Consider the following 25339-nt stretch of genomic DNA (forward strand, 5'->3'; position numbering starts at 1 on the left):
GTACTAATGTTGTCTTTCTGTCTTTTAAATTAGATGGAAAATGCCCAACAGGAGCAAATTAAACAGGAGAAGACCATTATTCAACAGTCTTTCCTCATAGAGAAAGAAACCTTGCTGAAAAAAGAAAAGCTCATTGAGGAAGAGAAAAAGAAGCTTGAGAAGCAGTTTGAAGATGAAGTCAAGAAGGCCAAAGCCCTCAAAGATGAGCAAGAGCGGCAACAAAAACAGATGGAAAACGACAAGAAGAAACTTCAGGAAACCATGGATGCCGCTGTGAAGAAGCAAAAGGATGCAGAGCAGGAGATGCGTAACAAACAGAAAGAGATGCAGGAACTTGAGATGAAAAAGCTTGAACAAGAAAAAGTCCTGGGAGAGGAAAATAAAAAGCTCAGAGAGAAGTTGCAGGAACTTCAAGTCGCTCAAAAACCAAGCCCGTCCCACACAAAAGAAATTGAGATCCAAACTGATGTGCTCCCAGAAGATCAGCTAGTTGCAATGACAATGGTGGAAACCACAAAGAAAGTTTTCAATGGTTCTGTGGAAGTGGATGGCACAAAGAAGAATGGAGAATCGCCATTGACTTTCGACGGGATTAGGGAGAAGGTACCTGCAAGCAGACTCCATGAAATTGGTATACTCAACAAAAAGGAATTTGACAAGCTTAAGAAGGGTAAAACTACAGTGCAAGACCTGAGCAAAATTGAGAAAGTAAAAATCTGTCTTAAGGGAGACAAGTGTATCGGAGGAGTCTTGACACCATCCAAGCAAAAGATGACTGTTTATCAGGCAATGAAAGATAAGAAAATTACCCCTAGCACTGCCAGAATGCTCCTCGAAGCTCAAGCAGCCACTGGGTACATTATTGATCCGGTGAAAAACAAGGCAGTCTCTGTCGATGAAGCTGTAAAGGAAGAACTGATTGGTCCAGAAGTCCATAGCAAAATGCTCTCAGCAGAGAGAGCAGCCACTGGCTACAAAGATCCTTACACTGGAGACAAAATCTCTCTCTTTGAAGCAATGAAAAAGGGTCTAATCGAGAAAGAGCAGGCCACCAGACTTCTTGACGTTCAGATGGCAACAGGGGGAATAATTGACCCTGTCAATAGCCATCGTGTGCCACTCCAGACAGCTTACAAGCAAGGCCAATATGATGCTGACACAAATAAGAAATTATCAGAGCCTACTGATGAAACAAAACTTTTCCTTGACCCCAGCACTAAGGAGACTCTCACCTACAAGCAGCTATTGGAAAGATGCACAACAGACCCAGAGACAGGCTTGCTGTTGTTGCCAATAACAGATAAAGCCGCTCAAAGTGAAAGAACATACACAGATGAAGAGACTAAAGACGTGTTCAGTAAATCACATGTCACTGTGCCTTTTGGAAGATTCAAAGGGAAGACTGTTACCATTTGGGAAATCATCAACTCTGAATATTTCACAGAGGAGCAGAGAAAGGACCTGATTCGTCAATACAAAACAGGGAAAATTACAGTGGAGAAAATCATCAAAATTGTCATTACTGTTGTGGAAGACAAAGAGAAGAAGAATGAAAATGCCCTTGATGGTCTGAGGACTCCAGTGCCTGCCTCTGAACTTTTGGACTCTAAACTCATCAACAAAGACCTGTTAAACAAGCTGCATACTGGCAAAATAACTGCAAAAGAAATCTCAGAGATGGAACCTGTTAAGAAGGCATTAAGAGGGACACATAGCATTGCTGGAGTGATCAATTTGTCTACTAAAGAGAAAATGACATTCTATCAAGCTATGAAGAAACAGATTCTCTCACCAGAGGTGACATTGCCTCTTCTTGAGGCTCAAGCTGGGACTGGATTTATCATTGACCCTGTTCAAAATCAGAAAATCACTGTGGACGAGGCTGTTAAATTAGCCCTTGTTGGTCCAGAGATGCATGAAAAACTTCTGTCTGCTGAGAGGGCTGTCCAGGGATACCACGATCCCTATACTGGGAAGACTGCATCTCTATTTGAGGCAATGAACAAAGACCTCATAAAGAGAGACCATGGTATCCGTTTGCTTGAGGCTCAGCTTGCAACTGGAGGAATAATTGACCCTTTCAAAAGTTATCACATTCCACATGACGTTGCCTGCAAACGAGGCTATTTCAATGATGAGATGAACAATACCTTGAACAAGGACAGTGATGACTCAAAAGTCTTCTATGATCCCAACTTGCAGGAGAACGTATCTTATGCACAATTGATGAAATCGTGTGTCATTGACAAAGAAACTGGCCTTCCATTACTTCCTCTCTCTAAGAAAGCTCTCAAGTCAAAGGAGGACCATAAGTTCTCTGAGGCCCAAACCAAAGAGGCCTTGAATCATGCAACTCTGGAGTTACAGTATGGCCCTTTCAAAGGAAGGAGAGTCACCATTTGGGAGATTATCCACTCTCATTATATCACTGAAGAGCAAAGATTTGAGCTGATTCGACAGTACAGAACTGGATATGTGACTATTGAGAAACTGATGAAAATCGTCATAACAATGATTGAAGAAAAGGACACCAAAAAGCAGGAAGGTGACTTTGAAGGTCTCAGAGCACCTGTCACTGCAGGCTCCTTGCTTGAGTCCAACATTATTGATAAATTGACCTTTGATGAACTCCAGCAGGGAAAAAAGAAACCCAAAGACATCAGTGACATGGATTCAGTCAAGAGGTACTTACAAGGCACAGATGGCATTGCAGGAATTTATTTGGAAGGTTCAAAAGACAGATTAAGCATTTATCAAGCAATGAAAAACAATCTACTGGGACAAAAAACAGGGCTGGCATTACTTGAGGCACAAGCTGCTACAGGCTTCATAATTGATCCCATCAAAAACCAGAAGCACACAGTTGATGATGCTGTAAAGGTTGGAGTTGTTGGTCCTGAACTTCATGAAAAGCTTCTGTCAGCAGAGAAGGCAGTGACTGGTTATAAAGATCCATACACAGGCAACAAGATTTCCTTATTTCAAGCTATGAAGAAGGAGCTTGTACTACGAGAACATGCTATCCCCCTTTTAGAGGCCCAGATTGCCACAGGAGGTATTATTGATCCAGTCAGTAGCCACCGTGTTCCCAATGATGTGGCCTACCAACGAGACTATTTTACTAAGAAGATGGCTAAGACCTTTGGTGATCCCTCAGGTGACATCAAAGGCTTCTCTGATCCCAACACTAATGAAAGTGCCACATACAAACAACTGCAGATGAAGTGCACAAGAGACCCTGACACTGGTCTATGCTTCCTGCCTCTGTCAAAGGCTGAAGCTCCTTCAGAGGACAAGTCCTATGTGTACACAGAAGAACAAGCAGAGACAGCTTTAGCTAACACTCAAGTCGATATTCCCCATGAGAGCTTTGCAGGCAGGAGTATGACGTTATGGGACATCATGAGATCAGACTTGCTGCCAGAGGAGGAAAAACAAAGACTCATGGAACAATATCGCTCAGGGCAAATCACAGTGGACAGAATGATCATAATTGTCATAGAAATAATCGAACAACGGGAAATCATCAAGACAGAGCAGAGCATGTGTTGCGATGTGATCAGACGGAGAGTTACCATTGAAGACCTTTACAGTTCTAGAATCATTGACCTTCAAACATACAACCTGTTGAAGCAAGAGAAGATGACCATCCGTGAGGTGATGGAAATGCCATCAGTGAAGCAGTACCTCTTTGGCACTGGCTGTGTTGCCGGAATTATGTCAGACTCCCCACCCAAGATCAGCATTTACCAGGCCATGAAGAGAGGGCTCATCAAGCCTGATATAGCTATCAGTCTCCTCGAGGCCCAAGCAGCGACTGGATTTATCATTGACCCAGTGAAAGATCAATTGTTGACAGTTGATGAGGCTGTGCGCAAAGGGTTGGTTGGCCCTGAGATCCATGACAAACTTCTCTCTGCTGAGAGGGCAGTCACAGGCTACAAGGATCCTTACAGTGGAAAAGTGATTTCTCTCTTCCAAGCAATGAAAAAAGATCTAATTCCTGAGGACTATGCCCTGAGGCTTTTGGAGGCCCAAGTTTCCACTGGGGGCCTAATGGATCCAGAATACTACTTCCACCTTCCCACAGAAGTTGCCACACAGCGTGGATACATCAACAAGGAAACACATGACAGAATAACTGATCCAAATGGTGATGTGCAAGGCTATACTGATCCAACTACAGATGAGAAAACCACCTATGCCCAGCTACTGAAGAGATGCAGAGCTGACAAAGACAGTGGTTTGCTGTTACTCTCACTGGCAGACAAAACATTGCTCTTCAAGGGTCTCAGAAAGCAAATTACCTTGGATGAGCTGCTTCGTTCTCAGATTATTGACCAGAAGACATACAATGAACTCACTGAGGGTCTCATCACGGTGGAGGAGGTCAGCAGAGAGCTGAAGAAGTACCTTGAGGGTGCAAGCTGCATTGCTGGTGTGTATGTAGAATCGAGCAAAGACCGTTTATCTATCTACCAAGCAATGAAAAAGAACATGATAAGACCAGGGACTGCCTTTGAACTTCTTGAGGCCCAGGCAGCAACAGGATATGTCATTGATCCAATAAAGAACCTAAAGCTGAATGTCGCTGAAGCTGTTAAGATGGGTGTTGTGGGACCAGAGTTCAAAGACAAGCTCCTTTCTGCCGAGCGAGCTGTAACAGGCTACAAGGACCCCTACTCTGGCAAGATCATCTCTCTGTTCCAGGCCATGAAAAAGGGTCTGATTTTAAAAGATCATGGCATTCGTCTGTTAGAAGCCCAAATTGCTACGGGGGGCATCATTGATCCAGAGGAGAGCCACCGCTTGCCAGTTGAGATGGCCTACAAACGTGGCCTATTTGATGAGGAGATGAATGAGATCCTTACTGACCCATCTGATGACACTAAAGGTTTCTTTGACCCCAACACTGAGGAGAACCTCACCTACCTGCAGCTAATGGAGCGATGCATGATTGACCCAGAAACTGGAATGGCACTTTTGCTATTGAAAGACAAGAAGCGTGAGAGGAAAACATCCTCAAAGTCTTCGGTTCGTAAACGCAGGGTAGTCATTGTAGATCCAGAGACGGGCAAGGAGATGTCTGTTTACGAGGCATATAGTAAAGGGCTCATTGACCACCAGACTTACCTGGAGCTTGCAGAACAGGAGTGTGAGTGGGAGGAGGTTACCATCTCCTCATCCGATGGCGTTGTAAAGTCCATGATCACTGACAGAAGATCTGGCCGGCAGTATGACATTGATGACGCCATCTCAAAGGGCCTGATTGACCAGTCAGCTCTGGATCAGTACCGTGCTGGTACTCTGTCCATCACCGAGTTTGCAGATATGCTCTCTGGAAATATGAGTGGTGTCAGGTCACGATCATCCTCCTTTGGGTCGACCTCATCTTACCCTATGAGTCCAGTCCCTTCCATTAAACCACCAGCAACAACATGGAATGACCCAACAGAAGAGACTGGCCCTGTGGCTGGAATACTGGATACAGACACACTGGAGAAGGTGTCTGTCACAGAGGCCATGCACCGAAATCTTGTGGACAATATCACAGGTCAGAGATTACTAGAGGCCCAAGCATGCACAGGAGGCATCATTGACCCCAACACTGGAGAAAAGTTCACAGTTGCAGATGCAGTGAACAAGGGACTTGTGGACAAGATCATGGTTGACCGTATCAACCTCGCACAGAAGGCCTTCAATGGATTTGAGGATCCCAGAACCAAAACCAAAATGTCAGCAGCCCAAGCATTAAAGAAGGGGTGGTTGTACTATGAAGCTGGTCAACGATTCCTGGAGGTCCAATATCTTACTGGCGGATTAATTGAGCCAGAGATCACCAGTAGAGTACCATTAGATGATGCTGTAAAGAGAGGCACCTTAGATGCACGCACTGCACAAAAGCTAAGAGATGTCAGTGCATACTCTAAATACCTCACCTGCCCCAAAACCAAGCTCAAAATCTCCTACAAGGATGCCATGGAAAGAAGCATGACAGAGGAGGGTTCTGGTCTACGCTTACTAGAAGCCTCTTCTCAGTCAAGTAAAGGCCTTTACAGTCCCTATAGTGTTAGTGGCTCAGGGTCAGGCACTGGTTCCCGGTCTGGCTCAAGAACTGGTTCAAGATCAGGCTCTAGGCGAGGGAGCTTTGATGCCACAAGTTCTGGATTTTCCACAACTTTTTCCTCCACTACCTACAGTTCCCCAAGTTACAGCCGCCGATACTAAATAGAATCACCCAGTGGACTGAGCATGGATGAGCTAACAGGCTATGACAGCATTAGTTATATGCAGTAACTGCTGTTCTGAAGATGGAATATTCAACTCAATACTGTATAACCACAGAGCTCACTAGTTGCCTAGTTATCAATAGAAAAAGACTTTATTCTGCTCTGCATGGAGTTGATATGGAGCTTTGCGGTTAAATATTTTGGATAGATCATCAATCATAATCTTTCATTTTAGATAATTTTGTTGTTGCTCTGATTTATTTTGTGTAGTCTTAGATTTTAATTCACTATCGTCTATATACTCTTTCTTTCTATATATATCTTTTTGTAATTTCTAATTATATATTGTTAACATTTTACATGATGAACAATTACATGCTATATTTTCTATTTATCAAGTCTATTACCAATATAATCTGTTCATTTTTTGTTATATTCCAATCTCTTTAACGAATCATGTGAAATTACCTATTTCTATGATTACATACGCAAATTGGATGTAAAAGCTGTTAAACAGATACCTGTGTATATTTAGTAGTAGAAATTCATTTCAAAAGTAGGAGAAAAAGAACACGCTCCCTATCTGCAGAGCAGAATAAGGAGTCACAATTATTAACTCTGGAGGAGTGAGCTTCAAGAATGAGAAGTTTCAAGATCTTCTCTCATCCAGGCTACACTGCCACTAATACTCAATAGCCAATGTCTGAATTCAACTGATCATCAAATGAATGGACTAAGACTACCAAACTATCCAGCCTTCGTGTATCAGAGTGTTTTCTGTGTCAAGCAGCCTTACACATGGATTGTATTCTGAGACTGGCAAGTCAGACAAAGTGACCATTCTATTAAGAAGCAGGATTCAAAATATTGAAGATCAAGGATAGCAATCCCCCAAATGACCATCAACTCCATCAGACTTCCCTTGTCTGTTCCTCATCTAACCTCAAAATGGAAGCTCATAGCATCAGAGCCGACGCTGGTCTGACAACTTAAAAATGTAAGTTAAGTGGCATCTGACCTTTTACTGCATTTTTGAATATATATTTTAGTTCCCTACACACTCTCTTTGTAAATGTTTATCTTGACCACTACTACAAATTCTGTCAGTGTAGCCTACACACTTGAAAACTTCTCCAACCTTAAATCTAATAATCTCAATTATATGAATTTGTGTGTTCTCTGACTTTTAGGTCTCATCTTACTCTCAACCTCCTCTGTGCTCTGATGGTGTTCCTGTTCCAAACCCTTGAGATTGCCGTCAATCCTCAATATGAAGACTATACAAAGACACATCATTCTTTTTAACCATTTAAACTAGAACTTTTCCATTTTGTCACACACAATCAGAAGACATTGCACACTAAACATGGTTCACATTGCACTCTACACCTGCTCAATGACATATATCTGATCTTCTACAGTTATAGGACGTGAGCCACTCTACTCTAAGCATTGCTTTTACAAGTGCCTGTATAGTCAGTGCATCAAAAAGATGCGAAAAAGAATAAGGTAATGCAATAGTACTGTAAATTGATTGATGCATGTCTGGAAAAAATGCTCCATTCTGCCCCATACCTCTAATGACAACTATATTATCACATTGTCCAAAACTGATGTTAGGATTAAATGTCACACTGTATTCATGTACTGTATCAGCATCCGTTTATTTCAATAAGATAATTGCAAAATAATTTACAGAGGACTAATTGTTATATTTGAGATGAATTTAATTGTTTATAACAAGGACATCTTCACTGAGTTAATTTAAGTTGTGTCTTGTGTACATGTATTAATACAGAGATAGAACACTATTAATGAAAGCAAATCAAATCATCATTACTTTGAGAAAGGATCTTAAAGCTTTGTCAGTTCTTGCCTCCAGAACCAGTATCCCACCACAACCAATTGCTTCGGTGTCCATTTTTCTTTGTAAATCATCATGTTATATCTCAATTTTACATTATATTTTCATATTATATTATATTTTTGCTTTGCATGTTTTACTAACTTGGTTGAAAAGATGCAATATAAATAAGACCTAGCTCATATGGTGTTTATTTTGGTTGTAAAGCCTTTTGAAATTGTTTGAAGGATGTATTTTAAAATGTTGGGTAATTAGGCCTTATTAAAAATAATAATAAAAAAGAGGTGTATTTATAGGGTGATATGGAATTTTAATGTAATACCTTACATTATGTAAATAAACCCATGAAATATCAAGACTTAACTGTGTATTGTTATTGAACATATGCTCAATTTTGAATGATTAGCTTGGTATGATCAGTATATACTGTACAGTATGTCCTTTTTTAACCCAAAGACCACACATGCTACCATTAAAGAGGAATCTGTTGCTAGACATTGTTCCTGCAAATGTTGCATTCCCCAGCCAAACATCTCAGAATCAACGCTTCAACTCTTTCAGGCATCCACTGCTGTCTGAGAGGGACATCTACAGTACGGTACAGTAACTGTTAGCCAAGAGACCCTGACTTGGTAGAAGGTGTCAGGCTGTTTTCCGAACTAGAATAAGAATACTAGATGGCATGTATATATATATACATTAATACAGTGCTGTGTAAAAAAAAAAAGTAAGCACCCCCTGAAAAGCTAGGTCTTTTTTGACATGTTTGAACATAATAGGATAGTTCTTCATTTTAACAATATTGATTGATAAAGGTAAACCAATTCAACAAATAACACTGAAACAATACTTTGCACTTATATATTCCACAACAATCAACAGAAATGTAATTTCCTTGAGTGTAAAATGTTACTACACCCTTACCTTTATCATCCTATCAAATGGCTAAAATTAGAAACAGGTGCTCCAAGAGAGTTGCAAATAATGAGAATATCATTAGAGAGTAACTTGAAGGGTGCAGCCTTACAAAAAGATAAGAAGCTTTGCTCTTAATCATAACCATCCAGGTGTGTGGTAATGTCACACCAAGATCAGAAGAGCTTTCCAGAAAGATAATTGATGGCAATGAGTCTGGGAGGGGTTACAAGCCATCATCTACTAATAGAATTCCAGGCCACTGGCAATCTATTTAAAACAAGCCATACCAGTACAGTAAGCCCAAGAGTTTACTGAAAGATGATCAAAGAAGTCTTAAGAACACCAGGGTAACATCAGAGGATCTCCAGACTTCTCTCACCACAATCAATAATAATAATAAACTTTATTTATAGAGCACCTTTCGTGACATAAAATGCAGTTCAAAGTGCTTTACAAGAGAGACATTAAAAACATAAATAACAATTGAAAAATAGTAAGAGTAAAGTGCATTATAAAATAGACATCAATTAATACATAATAATAATAGAAAACCATATAATAAGTCAGATCAAATACAATGGTACAATAAAATACAATAAAATGAGAAAAGATATAGATAAAAAAAAAAAAATTAAAAGCAAGTTAATAAAAGTATGTTTTGAGCTGCCTTTTAAAACTGTCGACAGAGGTTGCTTGTCTAATGTAAGGGGAGAGCATGTTCCAAATCCTTGTAAGAATGTTTTTACATGACTGTGCCCAGGGGCCCATTGTCTCAATCTTTCTATGAATGACTGACAACACCTGGGTGAAGAACAATGTGCACTGGACGGACAAGTCAAAGGCAGAGTTGTTTGGCTGCAATGCCAGTCGTCATGTTTAGTGAAAACCAGGCCAGGTCCAGCCTGGCTTATGTGCGTGGCTTGCTTGTTCCTGTTCAGGACTGGTAGGACGGAACCTAGTCATACCACTGAAATAGCTGTGAATTGAAATGACATGAAATAATATTTGATAAATTAAGATAGGTCTTGTCGCCTGGACACATAAGTTCCAATGCTACCAATGCTAATCCAGCACAATAAGAGTGGGATAGACAGTTAGCTCATGAGCTCACAACAACTAGCAACAGCTTCCATAACATTACATTAATGGTAGCGGTCAGTGGCTAAAGCAGTTACACTGATGATTCCTGTAACGTTAGATATTTTGCTGCAATTGTTTCAACTTCTGTTTCTGAACAAAGGAAAGTGATAAACACAGATAAAACAAGCAATGGCGGACTGGCCATCGGGACCTTCAGGACGAATCCTGATTGGCTGATCCTCAAGTGGGCCGGGGTGGGCTCTGGCAGATTATTAGCGTCAGGTACAGCGGTCCACTAGTAATCCGAAATGCTCCCGCTATTGCTCCACCACCATTCCACCGTTAGTTTATTATCTATATCCTAGGCCTATTGGATTCTATTGCTAAATTAACTTACTCAGAATTTTTTTTGGGTAACCCTTCCTTTCATAGTCCCCCAATTACTAAACATTTACCTGGTAAATACATGCAAAGTATAGCCTAATATATAGTGGGTAATTACTGAGACACCTATACTGTAGGTATAATTTCAAAACAGGAGTATTTCAAATGTTCAATTACTGCACATTAATTCACTAACTGACATAGCACCACCAGGTAACCACATTTTTACATAACTTCTATAACATCCAGTGACAAACACAAATGACAAATCACAATGCTCATATTTATTATTAATAATAAATTATTAATTATAACTGGATCCACTCAGGAATCTGGGAGTGGGACCGAGAACAGGAGGAGCAGAAAACAAAACAGAGTTGCATACACAGAGATCCATAACAGTAAGCACAAGTGTAGTATATCAATGGGACTTGTAATTGGTCACTTAATTGGTCACCCAGTTTCTGCAATCAGTTTGACACAGTTAATTCTGCAAAACAGACGATACATTTCCTTAAAAATAAAAAAAACTTGCAGACTTGTTTTACATCACAGTCAGCCCAGTGTCTGGGGCCATGGAACCAGGTGCTCCTAAGCAGTTCAGTATTTAGAGTTGCTGTGGGGCTAGAAGTGATTCTGCTAGCCTCTTGCGCTGCCTCCAGCCACCCTCCCTGTCTGACGCCCCCTTCAGGTACTTGGTAGCCTCTTGCTGCAGTGCCTCTTCAGTGGTTACCCTCGTGACTGGGTTTTTCCATGTAGCCCCTAAGAGGGATAAAGAAGATATTAGCTCAGAAACACATTTCTGCTTTATTGGCACAGCGACAGTAGAAAAGGACAGGAAAGTTGGGAGAGGAGGGGACTGACACCTTCATGCTCTGAGGTACCCATTAATTCGGGGCATGCTTTAAATTCTAAACATGATTTATTTACAACAGACTATAACATTACACCAGGGATTCTCAACCTTTTGTAAGGCCCACTTGTGATTGTTAAAATTCAGAGGATCTAATCCTGTTAAAATTCAGAGGATTTAATCCTGAGATCAGCAGATCCTGATCCACTGACACTACCTCTGCACTTGTTTTGTTCCAGATCACAGGAACATAGTGGTTGATGATCAGCCCAGACAGCAATGAGGGTCACATGTGGGAAAAGACAAAAGACACGACCCATGCATTATCAATTGTTAGACTCACTGACATGAACAGTAGACACTACCATTGCTTAAAATGTCAACTGTATAAACTTGTGATCATGATCTTGATGCTGAGCCCAGTTTCTTAAGTGAGAGCAGAGCATACTTGCACTCATTGCACGTAAGCTTTCCTCAGTATTGTGACAATAGTACTACTTTTTAAACCCTTAATAAGCATTACTTGACCTTTCAATTCTCTTCACTTACATAAACAGACAATGAGTGTGTGGTCTCTGAAATACTAAAGAAATATAATATATAACTAACAGAAATACTTACACAAATAACTAAATAGCCTAACTCAAATACTCATTGAATTGCTGAAACTGAACAACACAGTCTATTGTAGGAGTGTAGTAGGATATGACACAGTTCTACTGACCATTGGCTACTGACCACAAAACAGTTGTGATATGGTGGGACTCACCGCCCTCAGGTTGGAATGTGAGATCTTGATAAGAGATGCTCAGAGACACACTCTGTGCTTCCCCATCACCCTTTGCGACAGGCCAGCCCATTCCACCTCCACAGACATTCACACAGTGAGACAAAGGAAATTCGTGATTCAGAGACATCAGTCTGGCACTGATTCCCTTCAAGATGAGAAACTCAAAAGAGTTGTCATTGTCTATATTATTATTATTTCTACAAATTTGTCAAACAAACCAAGAATGTTGGGCCTCATTGTGATTGTGTAACAACCACTGTCGTCTGGCACCTGATATTGCATGGTGTCAAACAGAGTCATTTGGAGGCAGTTGGGTGAGATTTAAGCCTGTTTTATACTTCTGCGTAAACGGACAGGGCACAGACGCAGAGGCTGTCTGCGTCATTTGCAGAGGCCGCAGAGAGGCCACAGGTTTTCCTACCACCACCCTACCCCAACCCCAGCCTATATCCGGGCCCAGGCACATTCACGCACACACAGTGTTTGTCATGTCTCTCCTATGATGTTTTTAGCCTTTCTTACTCTGAAAATGTAATTTAATGTAATTTATTGCTTTATAAATGTTCTTAGCCGTTAGACAAACATACTCCAGGAGCCTGCTCGATCGCCTCGTTGAGAGGGGTCAGGGAAGAATTTTTACAGCTCACTTTTCTGGCCCCCGGCTGATACTGTTTTTTTGCTTCCCTCTGGAATATGTAGGGGTGGGACGTATGCCCACCTCCCTTGTTCTCTGTAAAGTGCATTGTGTTGCCTCTGTGTATGAAATGCGCTATACAAATAAAGCTTTGATTGACTGATTTGATTGAGGTCGCGCACATCCAGAAAAATGTCACAACGCGTCAAGCTACGCAGAGCCCGCAGAGGTTTGATTGGACTTCAGTGCACGAGGGCGGGATTTCCGGTCATACATGTCACGTCCGTTTTCTTGTAAACAAGCAAGCCCGGCAAAATGGATCAGTTCGAGGAGAGGCTAGCGAAGCAGGTTCGCAAGTACCGGCACCTGTACGATGCAAGCTCAAAAAACTATAAAAAAAAGAAACGTGTCTTTGAATTCATGGAGGGAAATTGCTGAGGTAATGAATGCTGATGTGAATGAGTTTGCCAACAAGTGGAAAAACATCTGTGACAGATTTGTTCTTCTATATAGCCTATATCTTTACAGACATGGCATTGTTTTGGGCCAGATGGGCCATATTATTTTTGGAAATCTAATCTAATGAAACAAAACTTAATTTTAAATCTAGCCAAAGAACGATCTTTTCCTGAATTTAAATCCCAGTGTATTTCACGCTGTTCTATGTCATATGCAAGCAGGAAAGTGATAGTGCCATCTAGTATTGAATGTGTATAAATACATGGTCTCCGCAAGTATTATTATGATTATTATGATTATTATTATCATTATTGCTTTTCTTATTGTTTTGTTATGATTATGATTATGAGTATTATTATGATTATTGTTATTATCATTATGATTATGATTATTATCATTATGGTTATTCAATATTCACTATTATTATAATTGTTGTGGTCATTGTTGTTTTTGTGTGTTTTTTTCTACTTCTTATAAATGATTGCTTGAACATTAAGCCTAATTGTTGCATAGCTGGCACTGGACTTTCTTTTTTTCTTTTTTTCATAGGGCACTTCATGTAAAGGGGGTAGGATTTAATACGTTTTTACTTCTTCTCACTCCTTCTCGAATATGTCTATATATGTTTAGCATTATTTAGTATTCTCAGGTGTTCTGCACTATTTGTTCTGAAATGTTCTGTTATTTATCTTGTTAATTTTGCACAGAGGCTATTCGAAATAAATTAAATCAATCAATCAATCGGTAGCCTAATGTCACTGACCCCGAACTATTTAGAAAGTTAATAAAACTGCAACAACTGCTCAAGGTGCATCATTGTTGTTTCCAGAAAAAAGCTAGGTTTGGACACATCTGACAGCCATTCGGCTAATGTGAGCTAGCTAGCTTTAACTATTTGCTATTATTTGCAATCTAAATATAACGTTACCCCTTATGTGCAATATAAAGAAACATTGACGAACGTTAGCTAGCTAGCAAGCAAACAGTATAGCCTGTCATGTAGCTAGCACCAGCCAGCGATCTCTCAAAACAAGTCAAGAGGGGGGTATTTTGATAAACTGACTACATTTCGAGAATCTAGATAGTTACTTTCTCGCCTGAAAAATGGTTAAAATTTTAATAAGTGACATAGTACCCATCATACAGACAAAATTGCCGACAAACAGTTGAGTAATGGTGGCGCATGAGAAGCATGAACAGCCTGTGACATCAGCGGCTCATGAATGAAACCCATTGGCTGGGCTGCAGTAATGCTTCAAAAAGTTGAACTTTTCTCAACTTTCAACGCAAGCTAGGCGAGCAATGCGACGCAACTGAACCACAACGCAACCACAATTCCGTTGCATGATGCCGCTCCATTCAAAGTGAATGAGAAGTGTCAGTGTTGAAGCCTGAATGCTTATGTGTGAGTCCAGCATTAGTCTCTCTCCAGACTGAAATATTACGCTGAATCGCTGTGCCCCGCATACTACATAATAGAGTCTGTGCCACTTCGCCGCCCAAGCTGGTACTCTGAGGTCGTATCGACGGTTCAAATTTGAAAGAGTGACAGGTCATTGCAGAAAATGAGAGACGCTAACCCAGGTTAGATGGGGCATATCTATGGGTGGGAGCGCCTGATCGCGAAAGTGATCGCGGATTCCTGCAAAATGACTGAATTGCCAGGATTTGAGCACCAGATTTTTGCATGAAGTGTCCCAGACCCATAGAGAGATCTGCAGCATGCAGTAATGTAGTTAGACTAGGCTAGCTTGGGCTGTGATAACAGACACATTATTGACAGTCCATAAGTGAGTTCACAGATTGAGCCTTAGTTAAAATGTTTCTGGAATGGGGAGAACAGGCATTGCAATTGTCAGAGATGGGTCTGACTGTCACAACTGAAAGTAAACATAGGCTCCATTATCTCTACAAGTTGTCAAACAAACCAAGAATGGTAGGCCTCATTGTGACTGATTAACAACTACTGCCAAATGACACATTCCATAAGTGATCAGACAGATTGATCCTCATCTCGCTTGCTTGAATGGGACAGACACTGAAATATTTAAAATATGTACAGAACTCCCGAAGAAGAAAAAAACATGAACGAATATTTAATTAAAAGGGATGCTTCACAAACATGTGGAAAATGCTGATCTGGCAAAGGTAGAGGCTCCCGCCTCCCCATCCATTATTTTGACAGCATGAGCTGTATAGGCATCCTGTCAATGACAAATCCTGTCAAGGATTCACACCCTTGCGCACAACATGTGCAAGGGTGTGAAGTATCATGAAAATATCAAATGTGATATGAGCATTTTTAAATAACCCAAAGTGTGTATTTGAAGAACACAAAAAAGGGGAATTTCCCACTCGACTTGGGTCCTGGTGGTATACTCTGCTATTTAAGATTATCTGAAGAAATCATTGAAGGTGCAATGCAACATCATAGCTCAGAGACAGCACTGGTCAGGGTTGTTAACGACCTCAGAATAAATGCAGACTCGAAAAAGCTCTCTGTCCTTGTCCTCCTGGACCTGAGTGCAGCGTTTGACATGGTAGACCATATTATCCTTATTAGAAGACTGGAGAACTGGGTAGGTCTCTCTGGGCCTGTCTTTGACTGGTTCAGGTCGTATTTAACTGTCCAAGAGTTTTTCGTCGCCGTTGGTGACCACAGATCAAAAAGCACCTAGATGACGTGGGGTTCCACAAGGATCAATTCAAGGATCAATTACCCCTGTCATGAGAAGGAATAACATTAATTACCATAGCTGTGCTGATGACACCCAGCTCTCAATTTCTGTGACACCCCTCGACTACAGCTCAATTGACCGCTTGACAGAATGTATTGGTCACATAAATGTGTGGATGTCACAGAACCTCCTCCAGTTGAACCAGGACAAAACTGAAATATTGATTGTTGGTGAAAAGGATGAAGAGAGAGACTATCGGTGTACTTAAAAACACTGTCACTAAATACCAAATACCAGATAAGAAATGTAGGCGTTGTGCTAGACTCTGACCTTAGCTTTGAGGCTCATATACTGTAATAATGTAATAAGGACCTCATTTTATCACCTAAGAAACTTTGCGAGGTGAAACCTTTCCTCTCCCAGACTGATACTGAAAGACTAATGCATGCTTCTATTACTAGCAGGTTGGACTATTGTAACGCTCTCCTGTCTGGCCTACCAAAAAGGTGATTGGTCAACTTCAACTGATTCAAAATGTTGCAGCACGTGTTCTTAGTCCAGAAGGACGGCTCACATCACACCAGTTTTAAAATCACTGCACTGGTTACCTGTTAGTTTTAGAATAGATTTTAAGGTTATTTTATTAGTCTATAAATCCTTATCTAATCAAGCACCTAATTACATATCAGATATGCTTTTAAAATATACACCCAGTTGGTCGTTTCAGGTCATCTGGCACTGAGATTTTAATGGTTCCTAGAGCCAGGACTAAGAGGCATGGGGAAGCAGCCTTCAGTTCTTATGCCCCCAGCCACTCTGCCAGAGGACCTGAGAATGAGACCCTGGTAATTTTTAAGCAAGATCTTAAAACATACCTTTATCATTGCTTTTACCATGTAGCGTCACTTGTCTTAATATCCTAGTGTTCTTCATTTGTATTCTCTGGTTTTATAGTTTTTATTCTATTTTACACTATTTTTGCTTACTTTGATTGTTTCTTTTAAATCTATTCTTACTGTGTTTATATGATTTATGTTTTCATCCATCTTTTTTATGGAAACACTATGTACTACATTGATTTGGATGAATGGTGCTGTATATAAATAAAAGGACATTGCCATTGACTTGGGAAGTCAAAGAACATGATCCTCACAATGCTACCCGCTGTGGGGATGGGCAGTGTGCAGCAGGTAGATGATAGTGTTGTCCACTCCTATGTTAGCCTGGTAGGCAAACTGTAGGGTGTCCAGGTCTTTCTTCACCAGGAATCTGCGGTGAGCAAATGTAACCGAGTGAAATGTGGAGTAGCTGACGAAAGGAGCACTGACAGTCCATCCAAGAGGGATGTCCCAGTTGGTGCAACTGTCAGCGTGTCTGCCTTACAAGTGGGAGAGCTTGTCATACGTGGGTTCGAATCCTGCCCTGGGCAAGCCCTGAATGTGGGTTACACAAGGACGTGCCTCTCCAGGGTCTTCATGACATGAGATGTTAATACAATTTGTCTGTAGTCATTTAAGACACTAGGGTGTCTCTTCTTGGGCACTGGGATGAGGCATGATGTTTTCCACAACTCAGGGACCCTTCCCAGTTACAAACTCAGGTTGAACAGTTCTTGAGCACAAAGAGTTCTTAAGCACCATTGAGCTGATGCCATCATGTCTTACCACCTTGCCTGTGCGGAGTTTCCTCGGCTCCCTCTTCACCTGTTCAGCACTGATGGTCAGCCCAGGGGTGATGGTGAGAGTGATCTGTTTGTTGTTGTGTGTCTGGGTGGTGAAGTTGCCAGTGGTAATGCCAGAGGAGGGATTGTCCGTATATGCACTGGACAGGGGAGTGGAAGGGAAGGGATGAGGGGCAGATGCAGCACGAGTTACCTGAAAAAACAGCTTGTAGAGCAAGTTGAGCCAGGGCCAGGGTTCCATTGCAGGGTAATTGAAATATATGAAGGTAATTTTCCGATCAGGGCTTTATAGATATACAGACACCAATGATTATTGTGTCTCTCTAGAAGATCAGCTGACCTTGTCATAGCGGATACAGTGATGAGTATGGTAGCTACAGTATCACTAGTAATTATCTTAAAGGGCAATGCTCGTCACTCTCGCAAGGATCTTGGAGGGGGCTTGGGAGTTTGCCCAACCTGTCTACATGTGTTTTGTGGACTTGGAGAAGGCTTACGACCGGGTCCCTCGAGAGGTCTTGTGGAGGGTTATGCGGGAGTATGGGGTGAGGGGGTCCCTACTTAGGGCCATCCAATCCCTGTACACCCAGAGCGAGAGCTGTGTCCGGGTCCTCGGCAGTAAGTCGTCTTCCTTTCCGGTGGCTGTTGGCCTCCGCCAGGGCTGCGCTTTGTCACCAATCCTGTTTGTGATTTTCATGGACAGGATATCGAGGCGTAGCCGGGGGGAGGTGGGTTTGCAGTTCGGTGAGCTGGGGATCACGTCACTGCTTTTTGCAGATGATGTGGTCCTGATGGCATCAGCTGCCTGCGACCTCCAGCACTCTCTGGATAGGTTCGCAACTGAGTGTGAAGCGGCTGGGATGAGAATAAGCACTTCTAAATCTGAGGCCATGGTTCTCAGCAGGAAACCGGTGGCCTGTCCGCTCCGAGTAGGAAATGAGTCCTTACCCCAAGTGAACGAGTTCAAGTATCTGGGGGTCTTGTTCACGAGTGAGGGAACCATGGAGAGGGAGTTTGGCCGGAGAATCGGAGCAGCTGGTGCGGTTCTGCAGTCGCTTTACCGCACTGTTGTGACGAAAAGAGAGCTGAGCCAAAAGGCAAAGCTCTCGATCTACCGGTCTATCTTCGTCCCCACCCTCACCTATGGTCATGAAGGATGGGTCATGACCGAAAGAACGAGATCACGGATACAAGCGGCCGAAATGAGTTTTCTCCGGAGGGTGGCTGGGGTCTCCCTGAGAGATCGGGTGAGAAGTTCAGTCATCCGGGAGAGACTCGGAGTAGAGCCGCTGCTCCTTTGCGTCGAAAGGAGCCAGTTGAGGTGGTTCGGGCATCTAGTGAGGATGCCTCCTGGGCGCCTCCCTAGGGAGGTGTTCCAGGCGTGTCCGGCTGGGAGGAGGCCGCGGGGTAGACCCAGGACTAGGTGGCGGGACTACATCTCCGCACTGGCCTGTGAGCGGCTAAAGATTCCCCAGGCAGAGCTGGTTGATGCTGCTAGGGAAAGGGATGTCTGGGGCCCCCTGCTGGAGCTGCTGCCTCCGCGACCCGACCCTGGATAAGCGGATGAAGATGATGATGATGATGATGGCAATGCTCGTTTTTGACAACCTGGACCTTATTTACGACATATTATAAGAAGTTTGACTCACCGAGATCACTTTTGTGTAGTTCGGAGGCCTGTAGAAGAAATTTAAAATCCAGCGCGAGCCAGTATATCCATGTAATGACGGTGATCGGGGCACCGAGAATGCAGTTTCTCAAAATCTATTTTCGGCCGCTAAACGGTTGTTTTCATCAATCAGATTGGATGAATCGACAGTTGAGATTCCTCAACGCGAGGCATTGTTGTGGTTTTCAAATACGGGGTCTTTAGCCTCTGTAATATGATCTTTACACGCCTTTCCCCACTTGCTCCAGCACGCATGCGCACAGGCCAGCGCGCAGACTGGCTATTCTCCGGCTCACATTCTCTGCGCTACGATCGTTGTTGGTGCCGAGAATATTGTCGTTGTCATTCGTCACCAACAACGATCGTAGCGCAGAGAATCCAAGGGCTTGAGTCATAGCAGAGGCATGCCTATGTACAGTACAGTAACACATCACCGTAATCCAAAACTGACAGAAAAACAGCTTCATTAATATTTTCCTACAAAACAAACAAAACATAACTTGCTTTTAGCCAAAAGCAAAAACTAAAATACATTTAGGTGTGTTCCCAGTGTGTATTGCTTTTCAATTCGAGTTACTGGTAGATAGTGAAGTTCTATGTACTGTACACATAGACTTGTCTCATGAACAGTGATAACTATTCTCTTTACCACTTTACTCTGAAGACTCCTTAGATGTTGAGTTTGGCATGTGCCATGATCTTCTGTCTACTTACAGTAGATCTAAGGAGATAATTTGTTGATTACGCACCATTATATTTTAATTTTTGAGAGCTTTCCTTCACCCACAACCATACTTCTAGCCATGATGTCTCCCACCACTTATACTTATTTATACTATAAATTTGCTGTACATGTTGACATTTGAATCTAAAATAATAAGAAAATAATACAACTCACAATATGTCAGACTACAGCTAAATCTATGATCTGCAGTACTTTTATCAGACTCCACTAATGTGGAGCTGAAGACAGTGTGAGACAAACCAGAACATGTCAGTTTGACTACTTGTCAAATGAATCACTCTTCCAGTGAAACTCACCTTATGTTCTCATTAACATTAGGCATTCCACTGAAATATAATAAGGGAGCTGGAATTAGGTAACTGTTTTGGCAGATTTCCATTATGTGATGTTATCCTGAGAAGTAAAGCGATTGAAGTTTGGCAGGGTGAAGATATTATCACCTGTCAACCCCAAGGTATGAGCTGAATAATGGCTAGCTACAGCTCAGCTCAGCTAGCCACTCCTTCCCTTTAGGCTGGTTTCAGGATGATGAACAAACAGATCTCTTTACACCTGTGAAGTCAGCCCCCCCCCCTCCCCCCCAACACACAAAAGAACTTGTTTTCACAAGTTTATTAAACCACTTGGCTTAAATATACTGAGTCACTTAGCAGCAAAGTTTCAGCATACAGCGTAATCAAATGTGAGAAATCTAATTTTTCCAACTTGCAACAGATGGTTTTGAAGTGGAGTGGAGTCTCTTTTGTGATGAAATCATTTTTTTTTTATTGTGAACGTCCTTTTAACAAAACCTCTCAGCCTGCAATGGCATATTATGCACAGTCAATAAGATAAGGTGTCATGAACAGTGGTAACTGCTCTCTTTGCCACTTTACTGGAGACTCTTTAGATGTTGAGTATGGCAATGTGCCATGATCTTCTGTCTACTTACAGTAGATCTAAGGAGAGAATGTGCTGATTAGGCACTATATTTTCATTTTTGAGAGCTTCTCTTCACCCACAACCATAATTCTAGCAATGGTGTCTCCCCCCACTTTTATGTTCAAATTTGTTGTAAATGTTGACATTTAAATTGAAACTCATAAGAAAATAATACAACTCACAATATATCAGACTACAGCTAAATTTATGATTTGCAGACTTTTAGTGTGAGACAGTGTGAGGCAAACTGTGTAAACTACGTGTTACTACTTGTTTTAATACTTGTTAAATGAATCAAAATGTTCCAGTGAAACTCACATTTTGTTTTCCTATACAACAACCCCTTCCACAGTCATGCATTTTAGACACTGCAAACATTCCATTGAAAGATAATAAGGGGACTGGAATTCTGAATCTTGGCCAGCTACACCTCAGCTAGCCACTCCGTTTAGGCCTGTTATCACCTGCTGGTTTCAGCATCAAGAGCAAACAGATCTCTCTACACTTGTAGTGTCTCTTTTGTGATGGAATTCAATTTTACTGTGAAAGTCCTTAACCCTCAGCCTGGAACAGCTTGTTATGCAGGAGCCGCCCCAGATCTGGGAAGCTCTCACAAAGACAACGCTGTCCGGTGTCAAGGGTGGGGCCACCTTTTATCACTAAAGATAAGAATCAAACACAGAGTTTGTACATTGGCAAGATTCTCGAAAATAACTAACAGAAAAGGCTAAAAAATAGACCTTTGTTTAAACAGAATCATTACAGTGAGTTCAGAGAGACTTGTGAGTTCAAGTATGCCCTTAAATGCCACTACTGTGCAACATACCAGGCTACAGCAACACTAGGCTGTTAAAATTACAGTTTTAATATGTAATCACATTAAATTAGGCATATTATTTCACATTTAGTAATACTTCAACTTCAACTAGTAATATGATGGACCTGCCGTGAGGAAATGCAGGGGAATTTCCTGGAATTCCGGGCTCAGTTGCAGGACTAAAGCTGCTGGGCTGAAGTCAGGAAGTGGGTGGGGTTAGCTAGCTGGACCCGTACTGTATATGAACCAGAGGAGGGTGCATTTTTCCTGAGATGTGACAAGCAATCAGAAATCAACAAGGTGCGCCTCACAGAATCGGCTACACCTCTGGCTGGCAGACAGTAGACCCTGCACATCCAGCAGGACTAGGTAAGTACATGTACAGCTCTTTAAACTGGTGAATCAGTATACATCTACTGCTTGTGTTTCTTGTTTCTTACTATGTTATTACTCTACAAAAGGTACTTAAAATGAACCTGTGGCAGTTTTTACAGTGTCTTCAAATGAATAGTAGCTGATTTTCCATTTGACTGAGTTTGATGAGGCAATGATGAAAACAGTATGTTAGTGCAGTGAGACAACTCCCAATGACAGAGGGAAAGTAAACATTTGAGATTACTGTTGACAACTCTTCTGTGCCGCAGCCAAAGTAAATGTAGGTGTCTCAGCCCAAGACCTGGGGAGACATTCAACAGGTTTTTAGACCGCCTATATTTGTGTTCAGAAGGATTTACAGTACAGTAGGCCTACACATACAGAGTATGTGAAAAGTCATGTAGACTGTATAGTATGCAGGTACTACAATTAGTGTATAACAAAAGCATGCACATTATGTAATGGCTGTAAGGCTGTTCCCCTGTTGTTGATTGTATCTTTTTAACCATGGAGTCCCTGTACTGATTTAGAGCTCATGTATCAAATTTACACAGAATAATCATGCGTTCTATTGACTGTACTGTGGTACAATGGAAATACACTTGTAACTAAAGTGACAGCCACAGACCTGGAGAGGACGGCAGATGTCTGTTGTACGTTGTACTTTACAACCTATTTTTAAGGCCCTAGATTTGCCAGGGAGGCACATTGTAGTTGAAAAGGTAAGGCAAGGCCACTTTATTTGTATAGCACTTTTCATACACTGGGGCTATTCAACGTGCTTTACAGAGTAACAAAAATACAATAAAGGTAAAAGATTTACAATTAAAAATCTTAAAGAGAGCAAAAGAGATACAAAAAGATAAAAGACTTAAAAAGTTAACTATGCAAATATAAAATGACCATATAACACAGTAATCCGTAATTACATTGATAGTTTCACAAAGGTATAATCTACAAATTATACATTCTGTACAATATGTATTGATCAACTGTTGAACACAACCATGCAGTGGTGTAGGCCTTTTCATAATTTGTGGTCATGTTTGTTTGTTTTTTTTGTCATGAGCTGATTTTCTCATTTCTATTTTTATTATTACAAGTATTGATTTTTTGATTGTTTATTATTTGTAGATCACATTTGTTTCATTAACTGATGTGATGATTTCTTTTGGTGCCTACTGGACTCCAAGTAGCTCTACTTCAGGGTAGCGCTAATGGGGATCCTTCGAAATAAACAAATAAACTGGGTAGGTGTTATCCATTGGTAGTGGATAAAGTGGGCTATCTCCCTTACACTGTCATCTCTCTGTAGCTGATGTGTAATAATTGCTAGTGTGCCTACTGGCACCTGAGCATCACGCAAGTGGGTGCTACACAATACAGTAGTTGTGGGTGAGTGAGTGAGTTTAGTACTGTAGGTGTGCATCCATGAAGAAGGAACAGTAGTTTGGAGGAGGAAGCTGGCCTGCTATTTATCTCTCTGCACACAGGCAACTTATCCAGCTCTGCTCTTTGTACCAGGCAAATAATCGTAAATTGAGAATGGAGATAATAAAAACCATGGCTGGCCAGCATCATGCATTTGACTTGAGTGTATAATAACATTTGAATAAGTACTGTAGTTAAAATTGAATATTTAACTGGATATTCAAACATATTTAGAAGATGATAACCAAAGTAGGCTCACAATTGCTGCTAGAACATTTTATAACTTGTGTTATCTAACACATTCGGGTATGTTGTAGTCAAGGGTGTGTTGCAATCAGGTTCTCATAGGATTTTTTTTTCCACAAGAAAGACTTGCAAAAGTGTAGAAAAAGTAGAATTGTATAAATACTGTAGCAAATTTCAGCTGATGTATAGATAACATGTCCAATAGTATGATAATATAAGACACAGGTTTAAATATGCCTTGGTTCAGCATCCCATTAAATCTTGATACCGTAGTGTCACACTAAGCATTCATACAAAGGTTTTGAATGTCTGTAATGTCTGCACTCCACACCCTGCAAGGCATTTGGTGTATTCACACTCTCTCTCTACTCCCACGAACTGTGATGTCATCTGACACACAAATTCCTCAGCTGGACTATTCGGGAGGTGGTAAAGACAATAAAGGGGCCACTGCCTTTACACTCCTGTGTTCTCTGTTCCTTGTAGCATTGTTTGTTCAGTCTTCAGGATCCTAAACACCTCATCTTTTTTGGAGGAATTGCTGTCACTGTTAGATATCTTACACAGTCGATTAAAGCAGCCTTAACTGTGCTTTGTGGTATTACACAGTGTGCCGTGCAATCTGATTTAGTTAATTTTTAATTAATTTGAGTTTTACACCAGCTCAATGTGTAATTTTGTGTTATTAGGGCCCGAGCACTGGCGGTGCGAGGCCCTATTGAATTTCGAAGGATTATTATCAGGGCCCGAGCACTGGCGGTGCGGGGCCCTATTGAATTTTGAAGGATTATTATTCTCCCTTCTCCTTCTACCTTCTTCTTCCAAAACAAATGCCTTTTTGGCCGCCTAAACATCGATGAAAACGGATGAAACTTTGCAGGTACGTCAGTCCCGGTGAAAAATTTGATAATTCATGGGTGACGGAAATGGGTGTGGCAAAACGGCTCAAGAGCGCCCCCTGGAAAATTTTAAATGGCGAGCCCCACCTTTCAGTTTGATGTAGGCGAACGAAATTCGGAGGGCATATGTATTTCATCGAGACACACTAAAATGTCTCTTGGAGCTATACCCAACATGCAACAGGAAGTCCGCCATTTTGCTCTTAATGTGCCATTTTCCCCTTGTTTTTACCATTTCCATGCCTCGTACTTTAACGAACTCCTCCTACAGATTTCATCCGATCAACTTCCTATTCAGTCAGCTTCATCTTAAGACCTTTGTGATCAAAAGTTATCAAAAAAATTGAGTTACACCCTTGCCGTGGCGCCCCGCCAAAGTTTGACATTTCGCCATAAAACACGAAGTCCTCATAACTCCTCCATACATTATCCAATTTGTCCGATATATCTCATGCTTCATGACGGTTCTGTCCTGAACACATCTATGTGTCAGTATTGCGTCATACTTATAGCGCCACCTATTGGTGAAACAGGAAGTCCTCATAACTCCTGCATACATCATCCGATTTGCACCAAATTGCTGACGCTTCATGAAGGTCACCTTCTGAACACATCTATGCATCGGTATTGAGTCACACTTACAGCGCCACCTACTGGTGAAAGAG

General features: G+C 41.5%; 1 protein-coding gene across 1 annotated transcript in view; it reads left to right on the plus strand.

Annotated features, from left to right (window-relative positions):
* pleca (plectin a) overlaps positions 1-8382 on the plus strand; it is a gene marked incomplete at its 5' end in the record, with an annotated part of 72853 nt that extends 64471 nt beyond the window's left edge. The window contains 2 exons of the mRNA XM_084455399.1: positions 34-7227; positions 7421-8382. Coding sequence (XP_084311525.1) covers positions 34-6228 — 6195 coding nt within the window. The 3' untranslated portion in view covers positions 6229-7227; positions 7421-8382. The remainder of the gene's footprint in view (positions 1-33; positions 7228-7420) is intronic.
* Positions 8383-25339: the final 16957 nt, after the last annotated feature.

This window comes from Borostomias antarcticus, assembly GCF_949987555.1.
Source record: "Borostomias antarcticus genome assembly, chromosome: 21".
Taxonomy (NCBI): Eukaryota; Metazoa; Chordata; class Actinopteri; order Stomiiformes; family Stomiidae; genus Borostomias; species Borostomias antarcticus.